Raw genomic sequence first — 22508 nt, 5'->3', positions numbered from 1 at the left:
CTACTCGTGGTATGACGTGTATTGCTGTAAGTACGTCATACATTACTTGTTTAAAAAACGGGTACCAGTCTGTTCACAAATTCAATTGCCCGTTATTTGTTACATTTAAATTTTAGGTAATATGCTTCATATACACATGAACAAAGCAAGCCATAATTGACCGTAGTACCTGCTTCTATTTTCAAGTATCTTTTTATAAAAACGAAACGTTTAACAGTTAGACTCCTCGTACAATTTATTCAACTGACAACGTTAATCGGACCGGTTTAAGATCGGGAGTATAGAACAGAACGAAAAAACTGAATGAAAGGAAATAAAAAAACGCGTGGCAGTCGCGAGAAAGGGATGGGTTAAAACTTGGGTTAAAAAAATAGGAGCTCCGATACTGTTGTGGGGAAAAGTGTAATGAAGAATTTTGCTATAGGTAAGTCGGGAACTATAGATTAAATCAGCTTTGGTGTGATCAGATGTTAAGACCTAGTTCTTCTACTTCGATTCTTCGCGTTCCTAGAATACTGCGTTTCCCAATCTTCATCGCTCTCAGAATCTTCTTCACTCTCATATGCTGCTTTTTTTCTGCCATTCTCGTTTACACGCTTCGGTGGCGGTGCCTTCTTCGCTACCTCAGCACTCGCTTTTGTTGTATCAAGTGATTCCACAACAGGTTTCGTATCTCGGGTTTCCTTATCGTTGTCATCAGTAAGGTCTATTGTTGTTGGTTTTAAACTTTTGGGTGCTTCTTTTTCTGAAATGCTCAGTTCCTTCACTGGCTTAGACGACGCGCTGAAGAGAGCCGAAATAGTAGAAGTCACTTTTGCACCTAATAAATAACCAGAGAAAAAAGTTAATATAGTAGGGTGGGGGAAGATGGGAAACATTTTCATTATATTCTCTCGTCCCATTTGGTAGTAAACGAAAAACATTTAAAAATTATAAAACCGTATCCTCACGACTTCCATAGATCGTTGTTAATTGTTCAAAACACGATCAGAATGTTTAAATATTTGATGTACTAAGGTATCCCATCTTTCCCCTTTCAACTATACAATTATTGTTTGTGTGAATATGATGCAAACGACTGCGATATATTCTTTTATATCTAGCCTGATCTAGTAATCCGCGTTGCTGGACGTAGTTTTGTTGCATCAAAATAGAATATATATCAATTAGAACTACACACTGAGTTTTGGTAAATATATAGCATTGCGAAACATTTGTAGCTGCACGTATTTTTTCCTGCGGTGACGTCGTGTGACGTAAACGTAAGTATAATAAACACAATCGTAGTTTAAACCAACCGCTGTTAAAGCAAAATAACTTACTACCGTTTTTAGATGCAGCAGGTCTTGGAGCGATTTCCTTATTTTGTGTCAACAGTGATTGAAATGAAGAGCGAGCTAAATCTGAAGCTTTTGTTTTCATTTCAGCGTCGTCATCCAGAGTCTACGGTTAATTTACAAATAAAACTTAAATGCTCGCCTGTTTTAGTCACAACACGAAAATAAACAATTCACGTCACCCTTACAGGGCTGGCACATCTTCGTGTGTATTTTCGCCCATACTTGGACAATTTTAACAGAATATGTAATCGAAAAACATAAACATATACTTTTAAAAGAGAAAAGAATTTAAATAACATACAAATATTTTGTAAAAGCTAAACGATTTTTTTCCTTACTAAGTTTATGACTGAGTTCGGCCCGTTGGCTGCGGCTTTGGCAAGAGCGATCATTCCGTTGAGATTCACTGCATCTTGAATGATCTTACGATACTGTATAGAAAAGTTTATTAGTAGTTGCAGTAACGAACTTACATATCAAGAAATGAGAAATACATAACACTCTTATAGGATCTTCGTAGCACCAGATCGTTACTTTATTTCTACGTAGAAATCGTTCAACTCTATGAAAAGTGTCTAATGGTTACATTTTTATCTTATTGGTTCAGGTTATTTAACAGAAGATCAGGTTGATTAATACAACGAAAAAAAGGAAATCAGCAAAAAAACAACAGTCGTTATACACACGCAGACGCTAGAGGTAAAAAAAAAGAATTTATATATCAAGAAATGCGAAATATATAACACTTTCTACTTAAATCTAGTTAAACAAAAATGAAATGTTTTGTTTACCCTGCTTTCCAACCAAGTGATTTGCATTTTGCTTGTTTTAAATTCTTTCTCCGCGTTCGATCTCTGCTGCTGCTGGCGGATCATCAGCTCGATTGCAATCATCCGCAAGCTGTCGTCCTTCATGTGCCGATACATGGGCAATGCTTTCTAAACATAAACGTGAAGATGAACGAACGGTGAATTTACGACGTGATAAATGAATAAATAAATGTGCGGTTAATCAACTTACAAGGTTGGACATCGTTTTTTCATGGTCGACGGGTTTCAAAAACTCGAGGCGAGCGGCGGCTTGCTGCATAACACGAGTCGCCTGTAAAGAAAGGTTTGCGGTAACAAGATGATGTGGAGTGGGTCTAAATCTCAGCTTTATTTGCGTAGCTCGATGTAGGAAATTACTGACATGGATTAGAATAGTTCTGATGACTGGGTTATAAATATATAGCTATATAGTATGGTGGGGTAAGATGGGATACCGTTAGAACCTAAAACCCATATTTCCTGATCGTGTTTTAAACAATTAACACCTCTTTTTTAGTCGGTAGGCTACGGTTATATAACTCTGTAATATTCTTTGTTTACTATCAAATGAAACAAGTAAAGAAAATGAAAACATGTCCCATATTACCCCATCACCCTGGTATTCCTACGTATTAAACCGTTACCGTTGTTACAGTGAGAGTATATTTCAGTACATGCCATGTACCTATCAGTATACCATAAAATAAAGGGGTTCACTCACCTTTAACATAAGAGTAACCACTGACTGTGCCTGGTTACGTTGCTCTTTACTCATTTCAGGAGTTAAAGGCAACCTGAGCGAGGAAAGAACAGCTTCACTCAGTAGATTGTCTTGTTGTATTGTGGAGATAGGATCTGGCTGTAGTTGACTGAGCATATTCAAGGGGGTAATCTGGTTGGTCATTTGATTTGCCACAGTAAAAGCGGTTCGTTGTTGTTGGGGTGGTGGGTTAAAACGGTGGAGACCCTAGGTAAAAGATACGGTAAGGATATTTTTTATAAAATGGGAACGGAAAAGCAACAGAGACGTGTACTATATAATGAAACACAGTATGTATTGCCCTGACGGTTTAGAAATAGCTTTTTATACAGATTAGCAGGGATAATGTGCGAACTTTGCGTAAACCCTAGTTCACCTGGCTTTCACGCCTTGGTAGGACCTCACCCTTCCCTTATGCTTATATTATTCAAATCCTTAGTTTTTGCACCTAACTGTTTAGGTGCGTAATAATTGCTTTACAATTATCCGCAACACAAATATTTCCAAACGTAAAATGGCGACTGTGACGTCACAATACCTTCTTCTCATTCTCATACTCCTCCCACGCCGCCTTCCTCTCCTCCTCAGTGAGCTCCTCCGCCTCCTGATGATCCAGAAGCGAGTCGTGTTGATGGTAACTAACAATCTTGTCACGAGTGCATTCTCCAGTCAACAACTCAGCGAGCAAGGGGTCCTATGGTTGCAAGGAACAAGTTAGAGTCGTTTACTAGAAAAAAGGCCTTTGTCACTAAATTTCTTTCATATATTTTTGGTGATCATAGGTAAAGTAATGACTATCATTATATGCAATTATATGCAAAGCAGTTCCTCTATCGATGTCGTTTGATCATGCTAAAGGTCTGAAGTAGATTACGTTTTGCCGTTGTTATATATTTTTCTATAATGTCATAGAGGGACTTATACTTTTTACTTGATTTTAAATCCAAGCAAGCGTGTATTAGTGCTCACTGCATTTGATTTTGACACATAACACCACTGGCTACCTTTATAACATGACTGTCGTCACTGTAATAATTTAAAACACTGAATATCATCATGCATAATGCAGGTGTATGTATTCAAGGATAAAAAATTAATGAAAACACGATTTAATGTGTTGATGCTGCCGTGATTAAAAAATAAATTTGCTCTTGGCAGTGATTGCTTTGTTTTTTTACCATCGTACTTGAATACGTTGTAAAAATCACATGGATATAGCGTGGACAGGCACCATACGGTTGTTCATATTTCTATAATACTTTAACTGTGGATAACAGTAGGACCGTGAGTCCGTGACAGATTATTGCCATATGTAGTAATTAAGGGATGTGAAACACTATCTGCAACCGTATGTTAATTACAACAACAATGAATGCTGTCCTTGATTCGTTGACATATACATATGACGCATTTGAACATAGTTAGGAACCTACCTTAGGCAAAGCGTGTGTTGGTCTCTCGCTTTCGGCTGGAGTAGGTGACGGGTTGAAAGTGTACAATTCCTGTAAATCATGGGCAGTGAAATGTCGGTTGATCTGTTGCTCGTCCACTACCCGGAATGACAATGACTGTTTGGTGACCTGTCGGTCGTAGATTTTTTCTTCCATGGTTCCCTGTAGTAATGCAATGCGGTTGGTTATATTTTCCAAGTTATTTTGATACATAAGACGTATAATTGGGCAGACTATTTAGGTATATGGCTCGTAACTGGAAAAATGGCGTGCGCTTTGTATAATCCGGGCGTTTGTTTTCTAGGTACAGGGTAACATGAAAGCAAATTCATTGCCTGTATATTCAGCAGTAATGGCATCCAAGACCAACAAGCAACAACAACACCAACATGTAAATTTACATTTGAAACACAGTCATTTTCACCTGTGCAATGAGCCGGTAAATATAGCAGCATTTGGCCTGACCGAAACGATAAACGCGGAAAATTGACTGAATATCATGCGAAGGATTCCACGATGCATCGAAAATAACGACACGGTTCGCAGCTACCAGATTCACGCCCAACGAACCAGCTTTCGTCGATATAAGAAATAACCTTGCCCTTAAAAATGTTGTTATTAAAGATTGCAAATTCGGAAAATTAACACACTAATTATATATAATAAATGAAAGTTAAGAAAAAAGTGTGATTTTTAAGCTTTTTTTAACAAAAGGATGTCGTATACGTGAATGGTGGCGGTTGAGTGGTGAATTTACATAAATAACGGCTTTTGTGTTTTAGGTCTAAACTCTCCAAACCATATACCTTCTGTCCGTTTCATCGTTGAACTCATTTATCCAACGTTGTCGCGATTTTCCCAGCGATGAACCGTCCATACGGAAATAATCCAAGTTTTTATACCACTTCCTATAGTCAATCTCCGTCGAGATTTTCCCGTCTTCTAATTGGCTGAGAACCTTCACGGTTGACAGAGCAAGCATTTCCTCGATCAAGTCCAGCGAGAGAAGACTTTGACTGAATACAAGGCTGGAATAGAAAGAATATGGATAAAACATGGCGGTTTTTTAGTCTTACGGTAAGTTCAAAAATGTTTAAACAGTGACTTGTATTATGTAACGCTGACATTTGGCACGATTTGGGTGGAGTGACGTCACAGTAAGGTATAAATGTCAATGAACATAATGCATAACAGGTATCTATTTAAACGCACATCTGTTACTGAACGAACATTATTAATAAGTCATAGTAGACGGCATTGTCATTTCGCGGTAAGAGGTTCTAATTGCGGCTGCGTAGATCGTATTTCTTATTCGGTGACGTCATCAACGTGAGTGGCCGTGCCAGAGCGCTGTCAGTTGAATGAGATTGGTTACCAGTGTAGCCGCGGTATAAGGTTGAGTGTCAGAGTTCGACCAATTGGGTGATTGCTCGTAGTTTGGTACATAGGATTTGAATATCGTATTAATGTGGGTATAAATATTTTATGCGATATATTTGTGCATCACAGAAGGCTGGTGGCTCGACAAGCTACGAAAGGATAGTAGTTTTTCATTGCAGTACTACCGATCACTGTGAGTTGGTTGTTTGTTAACAAAATGAACGAAAACGAAGCAATGCAGCTTGAATTGCTAAGAAAGCAAATGGCAATCTTGCAGGAAAACTTGGACCAGTTCTTCATGATAATAAACGGTAAATGACGACTGTGGTTTAGATCTCGTTGTTGTCAACACGTTTCTAACGCATATGAATCTTGGCCGTGTTATATTTATTAAGTTAATACTTGAAGTATAGTTATGTGGGGTAAGATGGAAATATGTGTTTTGTAGTGTGAGAGTTAAAGCAGAAACGTTTATTCAGAAAGCCGCTGAGGTTTAATTTCCACTAATACCATAGGATACCGCATATACGTAATAATCCCTTTTTTCTGACGCAGTACTTTATCGTTGACGCAATACATCACGTGTGTGCGTTGCAAGTACTGCACAATTAAATGGTGATAGATGTACAAGAAAAGTCAGTCAAAAAATGAACCATAATCTAATCTCAATCAGTCTGTCATTTTTACATGTTTGCTTTTTAGTTGACAAATCACCTTTGCTATCTCTACCTAATCAGCAATTTATTTCTAATACATAACAGGCATGTTCATATTCTTCATGCAATGTGGGTTCGCTTTTCTGGAAGCAGGATCAGTAAGAAGTAGTAACACAGTCAATATTCTTATGAAGAACACACTTGACGTTTTCGTTGGTTCTTTATCATTTTTCGCGTTCGGTTATCCATTTGCATATGGTCGTCCGGGCAACTCGTTCATCGGCCACAACAACTTTTTCGGGGCAAATGTGCAATACTTTGAGAAATCGGTAGGTTCCAGTTTCTATGTAACTTTGGCTTACGAGAACACATGTTCTACATAAGTGTTATAGCAGGAGAGTGTGCCATGATTTAAGCTACCTGGTCAATACAAAATAGCGGTATCGTGTCTTGCCGCGTCCACAACTACATATAGTAGGGTGGGGAAGACGGGACACCTTTAGCACATAATATCCAAATATCCTGATCGTACATTTTACAACGGTCCATGGGAGTCGTGAAAATACGGTTTTATAATTACTTGAATGTACTTTGTTTACTACTGAACGGGACGAGTAAACAGAATAAAAAAAGGTGTCCCATCTTCCCCCACCCTACATAATTGGCTTGACTGTCGATTTCTCTTATATTATATGGTAGATTAAGAAAATTAATTCATCATATGTTTTTATATACAAAGTACTGCTTCCTTTTTCAAAACAGAAATATTTCATCGAGAAACGCAATTAAATTTTCATCAAACAAAAACACGGTGTAAAGGTCAACAATACCACATCTAACTATATAATCTAATTTTCATCTAAACTTAGGTCATAGCAAACAACCAAACTTTGGGCGGATATGAAACCAGTAGTTCGTATTTTGCAAACTTTTTTTTCCAATATGTGTTTGCGGCCACTGCAGCGACTGTGGTATCGGGCGCTGTGGCGGAAAGGGCCGACTTCTCATGTTATATAATCTACAGCTTCACTATTACAGGTTTGTAAACGATTAGAGTATGCAGCGTAAAACGACGGTGGGCATTTAGGTCAAACAAAATCTAAAAAAGTCTTCTTGTAAAGAAAAATATACGCTCTTCATTTCATTCTAATAAAAAAATAGGTGTAAAAACGCCTGCAAAAAAAGTCGTTGTTAAGCTTAATGAACAATGTCTGCCTAAAATAAAACGGTACAAAAAAACAAGACATACATCATTACTTTATGTGGTTTCGTATTGCTAATACACGTGTCGATGTTTTAGGCTTTATTATCCGTTTTTTTAAGACTTACTATTTTTCAATTCATATATTTATTATTTTGCAGGGTTTATATATCCAGTAGGTGCGCACTGGGTTTGGTCGCCCGATGGATGGCTTAATACAGGAGCAGGTACTGGGTTAAGCATGCAGGACTACGCTGGTAGTTGTGTGGTTCATGTATGTGGAGGCATGGCTGCTTTAGCCGGAGCAAAAATACTCGGTCCGAGGCTAGGAAGGTAAGATACGGAAGAGGGTATTGTGTGGAAATGGTATTTTTTACGGTATTTTAATTTTGTTCGACTTCGAGTAATCGAACAAGCTAGTTACTTGCATTGTAAGCCACGGCATACCGAAAATGGTTTTAACGGAATTTGTTTATGTGGTGTATATAGTAGTGTGGGATAAGATGTGACACCTTATGCATAATATACAAATATCTTAGTCGTGTTTAAACAATTAACAACGATCTATTAGAGTCCTAAGGATACGATTTATAAAACTTTGAATATTATTTGTTTACTACCAAATTGGGACGATAAATTAAAATAAAAACGTGATAACTAAAGGGGCATTCCAACAAATATATATATATTTACGAAGTGAAAGCAGTTATTGTAACAAATTCGAAAATGAAATAGATTTTTCTGTCGTACTTTAAAAACTAAAAACGGTCAAGGTTGAGTGACACTTTTTCTTATACGAAATTCCATGCTTTATCGCACCGTCGTTTATTTTTTACTACAACGATTGGATTTGCGGTTTTGAAATGCGGTTTTAAGAAGCTGCAGCGTTTTTTTTTATTGGTTGTACCGATTTATATCACATTCGGACAACTCTATACTCAAACAGGGTTTGATTTTTCGTTAGTATGCCCATTTAACAGCGAGCGTAAAGTTTATCTTGCTGTAGTATTTTCATTCGGAAGTCTAAACATGAGGTGAATAACCAAATATACGTGGGATTAATGATCACGATACAAAAATACGTTAATGCTAAGTTTAACATAATACCACTAAACTATTCTATATGGGTGATGGCGAACCAGGGCATGTCCCACGAGATTTGGGCTCATATTCTCACAAAGCAAGTAACATTACATTACAAAATTGTAAAAAATAAATTAATCTAAATTTCTTCGTTTTATTAAAGGTTTTCCGATGATGGTTTAGATAAACCAATACCTGGACACAGCGTACCTCTCGTATCACTAGGGGCATTCATTCTATTAGTTGGTTTCTTATGTTTTAATGGTGGCTCTATTCAACGCATATCCAGTAAGTTAACTATTTGTTAATGCTCATTAGGTACAGCGTAATAAAGGAACTTATATGAACGCCAAGTCACAACTATTGAATATCCAAGACTATAACGTGTAAATCCAAGTTAATGTTAAAAATGACAACAAGAATACATTTATAGTTAAATATGTTTTAAAAATCTCAATTTCAAATTAACATTTTTTTTTTTCGTTTCAGAGAACGGAGATGGCCTTGAAGTATCACTGTCTGTAACTAATACAATACTGAGTGGCTCCGCTGCAGGTCTATCGTCTATGTTAACGCATCGAGTACACAGTATGGTGAAAGGGAAGGGGAAGTATTGGTCTTTACTAATGACTACCAACGGTGGATTGACTGGTGCGTTGTTTATTCATTAGCATTGTTGTTTTTGTATCAGCATAGATTAGCATAACATTAAATCAAAAAGGTCACGGAACTCATATATTATAAAATTATACAACATGAAGTGTGTAAATACAGTTTTTTTCAATCTATCAAGGACTTATAACGTTTTAGAGAAGAAGCAGTTTCAAAACTCAGTTTTCTTGGTATCTGCTTCGCATAAGTTAAACGTCATAATAGTAAGAGAATGTCTTTGTTGTAGAGCAATTAAGCTTCCTTTTTGTTAGCGAGTAATAATCAAAATGTTGACTACACGTCATGGCGATGATAGATGAAAGACCCAAAATGGAGCTGTAGACATTTCTACATTGCGGTTCAACTGTAATTGTACGACCTTGTACCATGTGTACGTAAATTATACTACAGTGACTGAAATTTGTGCCGAAATCGGCATTCATTTCTTAGTATCGTGAAAGGGCATTCGGGTCATGTGTGTTTATAATGTCGCGTTAATTGAGTATCCCCGCACATGCATTTAATTGTCAAGAGGAACAGTCGACCGTCGACTTTTAACAAAAAGCGTGGTCATAAGTACTTTATAACTCTGTATACTGTAAATATAATAAGGTTTCTGTGAACTTTGAACATTAAGTATTACGTCAATTCTTAAATCCGAAGTCGATTTATTGCAGGCATGGTGGCGTCGTGTGCTGGCTGTAACGACATTGCTCCTTGGGCTGCACTGCTCACCGGATCTGTGGCTGGGGTGGTTTTTGTGTTCGCTCGACAATTTGTTCTATGGTTGAAGATAGACGACCCACTGGATGCGATTTCCGTTCATTTGTTTGGAGGTAGGTATAACTAAAGTTAGTAGAGACCGGGGTAACTGGTAGGGTGATGAGCGAACTTAGACCTAAATCTCATGTCACCTGGCGTACCTCGAAGAAACACCTTACCAACAGGTTAGGCTGGCCAAATTAAACACCTTAAAATGACCTTTTTAATAGACGACTGGTAAAATTTACCGACCAGAATTGCTAGAATATTAAATTAATGGATTAATTTCAATAATAAAGACTAACATTGCAGTTGTACTTAAAAACAGGAACTGTCGGGACACTTGCGGCTCCAATTCTCGCTATTCGTGGTCAAACAATTAACGGGGTTTCGGTGGGAGGTCCAATATACGGAGGTGGTGTGGACGCATGGAGGGGGGTTGGGTGGAGCTTGGTTGGCTTGTTCTCTATTGGGTTGTGGTCGGGTAAGACAAGAATATGTGATTTACCAGATTTAATCGTTGTTGTATAAGTTTGCGTCGGTGACATTCACGATATAGGCCAGTTTGGTAGTTTGCATTTATTTATTTGTGTGTTGCAGGATTGTACTGTTTCACGTTATCCCCAGTGTTCGTGAACAGTATTTGCCAAATTTATTAGTTGTGACCAGTTTGTGTTGGTTACACAAAAGATATGGGACAGTTTGCATTTATTTATTTGTTATGTTGCAGGGTTGTGCTGTTTCACGTTATTCACGACGTTGGACATGGTGGGTTTAATGAGAATTCCAAAATCGGTTGAAGAAAGTGGGATCGATATGCAGAAGCATGGGGAGCATGCTTATCCGGAAACATTTGTGAGGTATGTATGCGGTTTAATCTGCCCCATTCAGTTCAGTTGACACAAACGGACTGCGTAGAATATGTAATCGAACCTTGATTCTTTTCATTGTGATATCTTGTAGTTAAAAATGTATCACCTTTTTAACAAAACGCATTGCAGAATCATAGACGACAGACCAGAAACTCCACGGAAAAACAAAGTGGTCAAACGGAATGTGGCATCTGCGCTCGTTGATAAATCCCTGCCAGCGATCACCACGTCAGCATGGGATGGTCAACATCCATCTGAAGCAGGCTCCTCCACAAACGGATGTATAGAAGATCCAACAAGGTTATCACCAAGCACCGCGTACAATCGCAAATAGAACATCGTGTGTCATGCATGTATTTTGCGGCCGATTTGGTTGCCACAGAATTGCGAGAACGCTGCCGAGTTTTCTTTTGCCAAAATGTTTGTATTTTGCACTGCACATGTATTCGATGCAATATCAGTTACACAATGTAAGATTCAGCATCTACCTGCTGTTGTCGTGCACTTGTCATATTCTATGTGAATTGAAATTAGCCCTGGCGTCATTGTGATCGTTTGTTATTAAATATTAAGCTGTTTTGATAAATTTCTGGCCTAAAATATAACGAATTGTGTGAGGTGCGAATACAGGGTCTGTAGATGAACAAGACTGTCTCAAACTTTTGCATAGTCCTGCAACAACAATTACTACTAGTACAACTACAATACTAAACAGTTAGACATCTAAAGATTCTGGTCTATGCAAATAGAACAAAAGTCAGCTGCTTGCTTTGTCAAAGAATGCACAAACAAAGTTACAACAGAATCTGCACATGCCTTAATGCACAAATACATATCAAAAGTACTTTATATATATTTTGCACCGTCTAAAATCTAACTGTTGTCATTCACAAAGCCATAAACAAGGAACTCAAAAAAAAATACCTTTGCTTCAACCCAGTGGTCACTAATAGGTTGTCCAAATTATTACCTATCCAAAAAATAATGAAAAAGTCTTCCTACAAAAATAATCACCCACAAAGTAACATACATAGTAACTCTAAGCTGGCACAAGGTGTATGAACACCCGTGTTATAACAACTGTCGTTTTCTAACAAAGTTACATTCATTTATTCATTTCAACTGCTTTCTTACACTCTAGTATGATAATCAACCATAGAGATTATTCACATACCAATACTAGACAACACCAACAGCCTAATTTTAACTGCTTGCGATAACATATTAAACACATGCAACACGTAATAAATTATACTTAAATAACCAAAAAAGTTGCTGCAACATAACACAAAGTTACAAAGCACAAAAGCCTGGATTATAATTTATATTGGCTATCTCCTAATTCGACGGATGCAACAAGACTAAAAACTATGAACTCATTAGATAAAACAAAAAAAACTCCACTCACATTTTATCATCACATTCATGAGCAAGACGAAGAATTTCAAAGAGGACAGCAAGCTTTCCTCCCGCATTCTGATCATCAGCAACATCCTTCCCCACAATGGAGGAGTACCATTCATTCTCCTCCGTTGATTCCATTGATTTGTTCAACTGCATCACTGGATCTGATGAAGGATATTAGATTTACAGACTTTACAGGAGCGGGCTGGGTTGGATTTATTTGTTGTTTTTTTAATTGTTAACAGTCCATTTTTATTCTACCTCTTTTAAGCAAATATTACTTTTGTTTAAAAACATAGTAGGGTGGGGGTAGATGTAGATCTAGATGGGACACCTTTTCATTCCAATTTCTCGTCCCATTTGATAGTAAACAAAGAACATTTAAAGAATTGTAAAACTGTATCCTCAGGACTCCCATAGATAGTTGTTTGATTGATTGAAATACGATCAGGATATTTGAATGTTATGTGCTAAAGTATTTCCTCTTCCCCTGTCCTACTATATTGATTTTACTATAAAGTCAGTAGTATGTATGTTCATATAATGTACACACTAACTTTAAAAGTTCTTTGATGACATATAACACATTAATCTTGAGATGTTTGTTACTTACCATTATCACTACTATCACTATTCCCTCCTCTTAATCTGTATCTTCCTGAGTTCTTTGGTCTGTGCTTCTTCCGTGATTTAACCTCCACCTCTTCCTCTTCTTCCGAGTCACTTTTAAACTCATCCTCAGAGCTGGATGTTGCGGTGTGTTCCTCCTCATCTGAGCTTCCCTTCATCCTCTTGGACTTCCTACAGAACATGCAGAATTTTCAGAAAAAGTGAAAATATCGGAGCACAAAAATATCTCAGAATTCAAAATAATGTGAATGTGTGTAATAAACCATTAGTAGTAAATATTCCTATACAAAGTTAGATGTATATGTCAATGTAAATTTGGAACAGAACAAACAGACAGAGCCGCTACAATACCTTGTATAGTTAATATATTTTATATTATATATTAGTATTACTAAGTTACTTGTTACAAAACATTTAAAATGGAAGTAATGAATTCTTAGTTTTGGTTGTTTTGATGCACACATTAAATTAAATAAACAAATTATCACATTTAATAATATTAAATAAACAAATTAAGCACATTTAATAATATAATAAGCAGGTAAACTCTATGCGAGTCATTACATAATTATAAGGACTTATCTATTAAAACACCTTGTAACATTTGATTTTACTTCATCATCATCTGCGTCTGATTCACGTAAGGAAATCATCCCACCATTTTGTATTGGGGGTCTGCGAAAAAGTTTAAATAAGATTATCTGACTGAACAATATGAAAAGATATAGTGGTGGTTTGCATCCATTAGTTTATGTTAAAATATCTAAAAAGCTAAGCACTTTTGCGATAATTTCAAGACTGTGTTTTATTAATACAAAGTTATTTATACACCCATTACGACATTACGTGTATGCAGCAAACTAAGAATAAGCAATGTTACATGCTGCAAGGACAAAATCCTAGTTGGCCCTGACCGTGACGGTAACCACTAATGTCAATTATGCACCTTACATAAGACAACAATTTTTTATATCATGCAAAAAACACACTTGTCCAAAGTTAAACAAATTTATAATTTCTTCTCACTTTTTTTCATCTTCCTGTTTTTCCGTAGGTTTGTCTTTGTTTCTCCTATCAGCGGTCCACTCCTCATCCCCACTACTCACAGCTTCCTCCTCTTCCTCTGAATCACAGATCATTCGATTTATCTGCTCATCCTGTGATCACAAATCACAAATCATACGAAATTACAAAATCATGATACTCTCACAACACAAATCATGATACTCTCAAAGCTTTATACTGTACACCAAGAAATTACGACCTACTAAGCAAACATATATATTGGACAAGTGTGCTTTTTTTTTGTAATATATATATATATATATATATATTACATACTGAATAAATTCATGACTTATTTGACCCATGTTTTTCATAAAATGGTATGCAAATGATTTATCTTTTTTTAAACGTTATGGGTGTTTACATTTATTTTCTTATTTCATGCAGTAATCGTAATTTACCTACCAACCAAATAAAGTTATAAACGTACCCTTCTAATGGTGTGCAACTGCAACACACGTGGATGTGTCCATATTCGCATCAGGTTTTGGTAATCAGAGAATAACCCAGTATCTCTTGAACCTTGCTGGACCTTTAAAGACGATTATTATGTGATTATTTATCAATACAAAATTTGAAGTGAATTGACTGAATTCTGCTTTGGCATATTCCAACCCATATAACAGAATTTAAATACAATGTGCTTAATTTTAGTTTTTAGCAAGTCTTATGTAGCATGGACTGGAGTGTAATGAGACAGAGAAACACAAAAAAAAAATAGATTAAAATATTTTCTTAGCTATTTAAAGTTTTAAAACTTTACAAAATGGCTGTAAAGCACTGACGCACATAAAACTAAAAGTAAGAGTTTTCCGATTCTTATGACTATTTAACCATTTCCACAACCATTTAATATTTGAAAATCCAATTTACTTACAGCATGTGGGTTGTTGCCTCTGTTGGTCATTGTATCAAGGTAGTGACGGTATAAAGACACTTGCACAGGACTGAGACGAACTTTAATGATATATTCATATTTACCACACAAGTACTGGGCAAGGGAGGTGTAATCTTTCCTCTGTAATAAGCAAGAATTATTAATTGCTGGAAAACAAGAAGGAATTGAAGCAGTTTTTAGAATAGGACTATCAAAATATTAAATAAGAAAGTTGTACTTTATAAAAAAATAATTTTATGTCTTTATAAGCAAGTACACATATGCAAGCGAAAATAACTAAATACAGAACATGGTGAATTTTTCTTAGTTATATTACAGAAACATAACCACCATAAAAACTAAAAATATTCACAACTTAGGAAATCACAGTGGAATACAAATGATGTACTGAGTACCCCTGGGCCCTGTCCCCTGCATAAGAGAGGTTTTAGGTTAGGGGTCAAACTTTACCTAAACGGTTGAAACAAGGGTGAAATCTTATGTTTTAGCATCTGAATTTTACGATAAAAAAACTTTTCACTACATGTGTTTAATATGGGTGTTTTCACTTGATTATGGGTGTAACTTTAAAGATATAAATAGCGCAAAATCTAAATCCCATGTATTCAAGTTTTGTGTTCACTATTCTCATAACAAACCTGTACAAAACCTTGTAACATATTATGAAGCACATGTGAACGCTTTTTCATGAGACGAACGTCCCTGTCCGTTGAATCCAGGTGCTGACCATTAGAAATAGGATTCACGAAACGATTTCGGAATTCTTTCAGTGACCCAAGCAGGTTTGGCTTCACAAAGTTCACCATGCATTGGTCTGGATAAAATATCAGATATTGATTGGGAAGAATATAAGCAGTTTTGAGTGACATATTGATTGATTTGGAACACACACACAAACCATTATAAAGCCTGTTGCCATCATTTCGAGGCTTGCTTAAGCACAATAAAAGCCAAAAGGAAGATATATATTGCTGCAGTCCATAATTAATTGTTCAAAAAAATTGACAGAACCAGAAAACAAACATTTAATATTGGCTTTTCTAGTGACTGGTGAACAATTTTATGCAGAATAAAAAGTTATGTAAAAAAGAGAAAACTGTATTTTAAATTGTAGAATCATTTCCTTAACAGTGAAGGCTTTACTAAGTTTACATAGCTTTTTTTTTAAGTTACCCTAACAATTACTGTAACAATAACAGACCATCTTATAATAACATACAGCTCCATTTAAAAGTATCCCAAATATTAAATTTGGTGTGCCATAAAAAAGGCCAAATAAAAGCAATGACCAACTTACATTCAACGAGGTTGTTTTGCAGTGGAGTCCCAGTAAGCACCACTCTTCTACGTGTCTTAAGTTTGCTCATAACCTGAGAAATGTTCGATTCAGAGTTCTTGAGTTTGTGTCCTTCATCACACACTACAATATCAGGACCTGTTAAAAAATTATTTTTTTAAAATTAATAAAAAAAAAAAAAGTCTGCTTGTTGTTTTAAATCAGGTTGAATTTTCTTAAAAATGCTGGTAATGTAATAAATTAGTCTGTTTTAATAAATTAGGTAAGTTATGTCTGACTGCGACAGTTTATAAACAGTGCCTTCAGCATTTCTGTGTTTTTATAACAATGAAAACAAATAGTGAATCACAAAATTTCAATTTTTAATTCATGGTAAAACAACCAAAGGTTGTAATGAAAATCAAGTTGTAAGTTCTGACCAAATTTTCATGATTTCAAGTTAAAACTGAGTGGTTTGGCAAGATATAAGAGTATACCAACCCTAGGCAAATACAAGTGGTTTTGAGTCATAATTATTTCAATCATATTTTCAGTCAAGAAAATGGGATTTAGAGTGACTGAAATTAATAAATATTTAATCAATATATTGCTGCACTTTGTACACTAATATTGATAAAGTTGGCATGCAAAACATTGCATAGATATTACAATTCTATTGTGTATTTGTATTTACGGCAGTACTAAAATCCAACCACATACCGTCTGTACTATACAACGTCATAATTACTTTTTTTATAACAGAATTTCAACAGCTGAAACAACAATAGCGTATAACACCGGTAATAAAGTTTTATGCGTTCATGGAGACTTGAAAAACAATCAACATATTTTACATTGTTAATAAGTGAGGCTTTATGAACATGTTTACTGACTAAAGAAGTGCGTGTCAGATTGGTGTTTTTCAGGCTAAAAACCAGCACGAAAGAAATGACACAAAACTGTTAAAAAAATTGTTTGAAACCAGTAAAACAAAATTATCAATGCTTGCAAAACTTTAATAAAGTGAATACAAAATAATATACACATTAACCCAACCTACGGCCATAATAGCAAAAGTCACCTGGATCAAGAAGAGCACTCGCAAAGCTCTCCCTCCAAGCTTTGTATCTGATCCTTGTTCCGGATGCAAGGAGGCGGAACATGTCATATCCGAGCACCATCACTCCTCCAGTCTTCTTCCACTTGTCGAGAACTTTGATCCTCTCTTTACGAGTCGCGTATGCACCGAGGTTGTATGTCTGTTATGAAAATATCATTATGTTAAAAATGCACGAAATATATTTCTATTTTGTAGTGAGGTCCTTTTCTAGGACCTCCGATTTGGGCAAGATTTGGTCGATTACCCTAACACCCAGACCCAGGCTACTAATGCACATGGTTTATGCAAAAAAAGTGAATATAATTACTAATCTTTTTATTCTTTAAACCTGCAGTATGTATGTTATATGCCTGTTATATCTCTATCTTATATTACACTTGCACGTTGCACCATATGATGTACAATCCATTACAATCATAAAAAGCCACTTTTTTGGTGTAATTATCTTAGATCTCTTACCAAACCATCCTGTATCTGTTTTTAGGAAGGAATATCTAGGAACTTAAATGGGGGGATCTTACACTATTTTTAAACGTTTCTTTATGCGAGACTTGAAAAACCAGTTGTGCGGCGAAATGAAACAGGGTTTAATCATAACTTATATTTAACAAAACAAAGATTCCACAGCCTTAATATGCCCATGTGTGTATTGTGTATAGATAAAAACCAATGAACATTGTATGTACTTACAATTAATGGTTCATCATCAGGAGCCCATCTATCAAACTCAGACATCCAGTTAAGCAGTGTATTTAGTGGAGCAACAACTAACACAGTTTTAATGGAAAGATTTTCACTTCGTAAGATGGTATGTATGGTTGTGATGGTCTGAATACAGAACAAAAACAATTCTACCATAACTGCCAAAAATACAAATATGTTTATTTGATTGAATATATTAAATTGCCTGATAGAAAGCAGCCAGCTCAATGCATGGGAAGGCCAAACTGTAAAACTCTGGTTGTTTTTTTTTAGACAAAACACTTAGGTTCTCTTAAATTTCACCTTGGACCTTACACAGATAGATGTAAAACCAGCCTGCTGTTGTTAATCATCAAATATCCATCAGTTGAATGCATACGCATACATATCCAAGTATTCGGACAACGGGTAAAAAAAATGTACACTAAAATTATGTTGTTTAAAACAAAAACTTTTTAAAAGTTGTCTAAAGCACGCATTAATAAGCATAACTTATTGTCATAACGCTTACCTGAAGTGTCTTCCCAAGTCCCATACAATGTGCTAAGATACATCCACCACCAGTGCCTTCCTCAGCCAGCTTTGTGCTCTCGATCAAGTTATCCCACATGAACTGCACTCCTTCCACTTGGTGGGGTTTTAAATGCACAGTGATAGATGGATGAACCTGGGATTGCACAACTATGTACTGGTATGCTGGTCCGTTTCTTAAGGCTTACTATTATACTATATATTGAGTAATGAGAGTTTATAACTAAGAGTCTAAGAATATACTATTAATTAAAAACAAAGAATGGTGGTAGTAATTTTATGTTTAATTAATTCTAAAATCATATCATATTTAAAAGCGATCAATTTCCAAATGCTAATAATGGTTTATTGTGAATTGTTTTTGAGATGGGCACAGTAAGTGAAGTAGGCTACTGAAGTTATTGGATGAAAATTATTTGGCTGTAGTTTAAGTGTGATTGTACATTGTGTGGATCACATGCATGAAAAATTGGTAACTTGAATGTTCAACAGTTTAACTTGCACATTAATTGTATCATTAATAATATAAAACTTTTGCTCTATCTTTCATTAACATACCTCTACAAGTGGTTCCTTCTGCAGAACAAGGCGTTTTGTAACAGTTTCCACTATGTTGAATGAATCATCCAAACCAACCTCCACGATTTTATCATCTCCTCTCATTTCCAACCTCTTCCTTCGCTCTTCTTCTCTCTTCTCTGCATCCTAGAACAAAAAGAACAAGTTTAAAAAAGCTCAAATTTAATTAATTGATGAACTACCAGCACAAATTACATAGATTATCTTAAATATCTTTAAAACACTGGTTGTTGCCAACTGTAGGTTTAGCTTTTCCACAACAATAACTTAATCATTGTACCAGAATGCAAAAACTTAATAATAGCCATGAAAAGGGATTTGACAAAAGTAGATCTACTAATGCATTCCACATATCTAAGTATTGATCGACCTTGACAGAACTTCTTAAATGTCAAAGTGACTAATGAAAACAAGCAGATGTGAATGAAAACGTTTCCAAAAACTATTGAAATTTTGCTTCAGAGAGAATTCTATCTGCTCATACCTTTATTAGGTTAATTATAAATGTTACTCTAATGATTTAAATGGTCAGAAAAAATGGGTAGGCCTATACACAAATAGTACTAACCGGTTTGGTTGAATCAAATCTATGATAAACTATTAAACAGTATTTGTAAAGAAGAAATTCTAATAAATTTCACTCAAGCCACAACCAATGAATAAACAATACCACAACAACACCAAGTTTCACATAAATTATGTATAAACGACACACCCAATTGACCCAAGTAAATATTATTGACTATATTTTATATTTGTTATACTTTTGTTTCTTCGTTCAGTTGATCTCCACCAAATATCTTTTTAATTTTTTTTCTGCCCGTGTTTTTGTCTTTCTTCTTTCTAGTTTTTTTCTCACCAGATTTTGAGCGCGATTTCTGGAATTAAGATGAACCATGAACGCTTAAGTATGATTTGAAATTTTAAACAATACTACTGACAACAAGATAATGATGAACCCTGGTCAAAAACACAACATCAGTCTCTATATTATGTTTCAATTGATTCCTACTATAGGCTATTGCTGATGTAAAGCACATTGTTAATTTAAACGATCTTAAGGTTTGGTATTAGATACAACAAATAGTTACCCTCTTTGGTGCTTCTCTTCTACTATTTTTTCTACTTTTCCTCCTTTTAGATTTCTGTGAATAAATCACAAACTAGGTAGGTTTTACCAGGATTATTACCCCCAGCCAGCGAGTCAGGAAATTGTACATTTAAAGAACTTCAGGTTTCGTCAAGAGTATACTAATTTTGCACAAAGGGCTCCTGTATATTTTATTCTACCTCTCATTTAATTCATTCAAATTACAAGCGAACTTTTCAAATTGCCATTGATAAACCTGGTACAATTGCACTAAACATTGTTCTTAACTAAGCTGTAGAGTGTAGATTATGTATATGGGTCTAGCCCTTGAGTAACAAACCATGGAACTCAGTAAATGAGAGCGGATTAAGCATTTAAATAAATATAAATATCACAAATATATTATGTATTAAACTCACACTGTTTACCAATTTAACCATGAAGAGTTGGAAAAATTTTTAGGAGAATAAAAGGGATTTGGGCAAAATAAATTTGGGAAGCCATGGCCTATACTATACCATATAGCCTATACATACAAAGGTTTGTTAACTACAAATTCAATTAAAATTAACATTGAAATGCACCTGTGAAGCTTGATCTTCGTCTGATGTTGCAGCAGAAGAATCGTCACTGGAGGAATCCTCATCATCTGGATCAGAACTTTCATCCAGAGGAGTGGAAGCTTTCCTCTTCCTCAGCACAAGTTTTAAAGATGTTGATTTTTCATCAACAGACATATCGCCATCATTAACATCTTCATTATCTGCTTCTTGTTTTTTCCGTTTAGAAATTCTTTTTCTGGTATTAGGAGTTTCATCCTTATGATTCTGTTAAAATAACAAACTTAAGTCTTAAGCATAGCAAATTTTCTTCATATTTGTAACTTATTAAGCAAGTCTATAATTCAACATTTACCTACATTTATACAATTTTCACCTGTGTTACAACATTCCAAATTTGTCAATGCCTCGCCACAAGTAGATAACTATAATTTACATTCATTCTCATTACACACCACACACATCCTAATTACCTCATCATCACTATCCTCCAATGAAGAACTCAATTCTTTATTATTCCCTCCATCCGAACTCTGATCATCTTCGGATTCAGGAGGAACCACATCACTTGTCTCTTCATCACTTTCAATACATGTCTTTGAAGGTTTCGGTTTATTCCTCACCATCACGAGAGGTGGGAAAGCGTGAAAGCTTAACCGAATGCAAAATAAATGACACAACAATATTCAGTACGTTTCGTCCAAATAAATGTCATTCGCTACTTTATACAATTACTAAAGCTGCAAAATTATCAATAACAAATGGAGCTATACTAGCAATCTACATACACTAAAGGAGCTTATGCAGAAAACAATTTTTGGTTTTGTTCCTTTAGGTTTAGTTGGATAACTGTAACGGCTGGTGATGGTTAAGCTTAGACGTCGACTATACGAAACACGGGACAGGATGTCAACATACCATTTCCTGATTATATCGAACCTATTCAGTTTAAACCTACTCAATTCAATTTACAGAACATGACGTTTATTTTCCTCTGTGAATACATAAACGAAAAAATATCGGCTTAACTGAAACAAAAAATAGAATTAGTAGCAAAATGATGGTACCCAAAATGATAGCCGTTAATATATGGGGACCCTTATAGACTGCTCATGTTAATCTATAAGCAAGTGAATTTAAGATACATAACTGTTCCCTGCGGTTTATATATAGCAGATAGATAACTTACAAAACAAGTTTCGCTCTTTTTGACTGAATTTGAGAAACACTAATTGGCGGGTAACATCTGAGGTTCATGGCGTGGCGCCTATTCGTATGACGTTTCTAGCGTGCCACGAAAACCCTGCCAGTAAAATATTTTGACCAGGAATTGCAATTTGTATGTAGTAAATGAATAGTTTTTTTATATTAAAACCAGACAGTAAAATATTTAAATGCACTAGCGGTGAATGAACTTATTTATTCGGGCGTCATGGCGTGGAGGAGTCAGAGCCATCAAAAAGCCATAGGTCATAGATACCTTACCAGGTCATAGGTAAGGAATCTAAGTGTTTCCAGGACTCTGGGAGGCAATAGGAGTAACCCTCGTGCCTTCATACACCTTAAGTAAAACACAGACGTAGGCGTCGAAGTCCATAGAAGTGATTTCTATGGACTTTGGTCACAGATGAGAGAGGCCACTCGTAAACTCGTTATAGTTTACGAGTGGCCTTTCTCATCTGTGCTTT

The 22508-nt window shown here is 35.6% G+C and overlaps 2 protein-coding genes across 5 annotated transcripts; one reads left to right on the top strand and one right to left on the bottom strand.

The window, feature by feature from the left end:
* Positions 1-209: 209 nt before the first annotated feature.
* LOC100182679 (transcriptional regulator ATRX) lies at positions 210-21562 on the bottom strand. 3 transcript variants are annotated; one of them, XM_002119313.4, is made up of 26 exons: positions 21294-21562; positions 20845-21087; positions 20262-20315; positions 19935-20048; positions 19150-19296; positions 18572-18727; positions 18049-18186; positions 17320-17497; positions 16260-16397; positions 15601-15776; positions 14942-15082; positions 14495-14596; positions 14026-14156; positions 13594-13674; positions 12983-13170; positions 12374-12533; positions 5167-5388; positions 4785-4962; positions 4343-4522; positions 3448-3603; positions 2871-3116; positions 2361-2441; positions 2132-2278; positions 1679-1771; positions 1323-1443; positions 210-820 (listed from the first exon to the last, which is right to left on the bottom strand). In XM_002119313.4, the coding sequence occupies exons 1-26, from the start codon at positions 21444-21446 to the stop codon at positions 471-473; spliced, it is 4074 nt and encodes a 1357-aa protein (XP_002119349.1). In that variant the 5' UTR covers positions 21447-21562; the 3' UTR covers positions 210-470. The 3 variants fall into 3 exon arrangements, with proteins under 3 accessions (XP_002119349.1, XP_026695553.1, XP_026695558.1); XM_026839752.1 differs by having other exon boundaries at positions 20262-20333; positions 21294-21556; XM_026839757.1 differs by having other exon boundaries at positions 1326-1443; positions 20262-20333; positions 21294-21556.
* amt-1 (ammonium transporter 1) lies at positions 5385-11886 on the top strand. Of its 2 annotated transcripts, XM_009859200.3 has the most exons (10): positions 5385-6051; positions 6502-6725; positions 7266-7434; positions 7759-7930; positions 8844-8968; positions 9170-9331; positions 10009-10167; positions 10422-10577; positions 10824-10953; positions 11095-11886. In XM_009859200.3, the coding sequence occupies exons 1-10, from the start codon at positions 5958-5960 to the stop codon at positions 11297-11299; spliced, it is 1596 nt and encodes a 531-aa protein (XP_009857502.1). In that variant the 5' UTR covers positions 5385-5957; the 3' UTR covers positions 11300-11886.
* Positions 21563-22508: the final 946 nt, after the last annotated feature.

This window comes from Ciona intestinalis, chromosome 2 (assembly GCF_000224145.3).
Source record: "Ciona intestinalis chromosome 2, KH, whole genome shotgun sequence".
Lineage (NCBI taxonomy): Eukaryota > Metazoa > Chordata > Ascidiacea > Phlebobranchia > Cionidae > Ciona > Ciona intestinalis.
The sequence above is the reverse complement of the archived record's forward strand: the minus strand, read 5'-3'. Positions and strand labels throughout refer to the sequence as shown.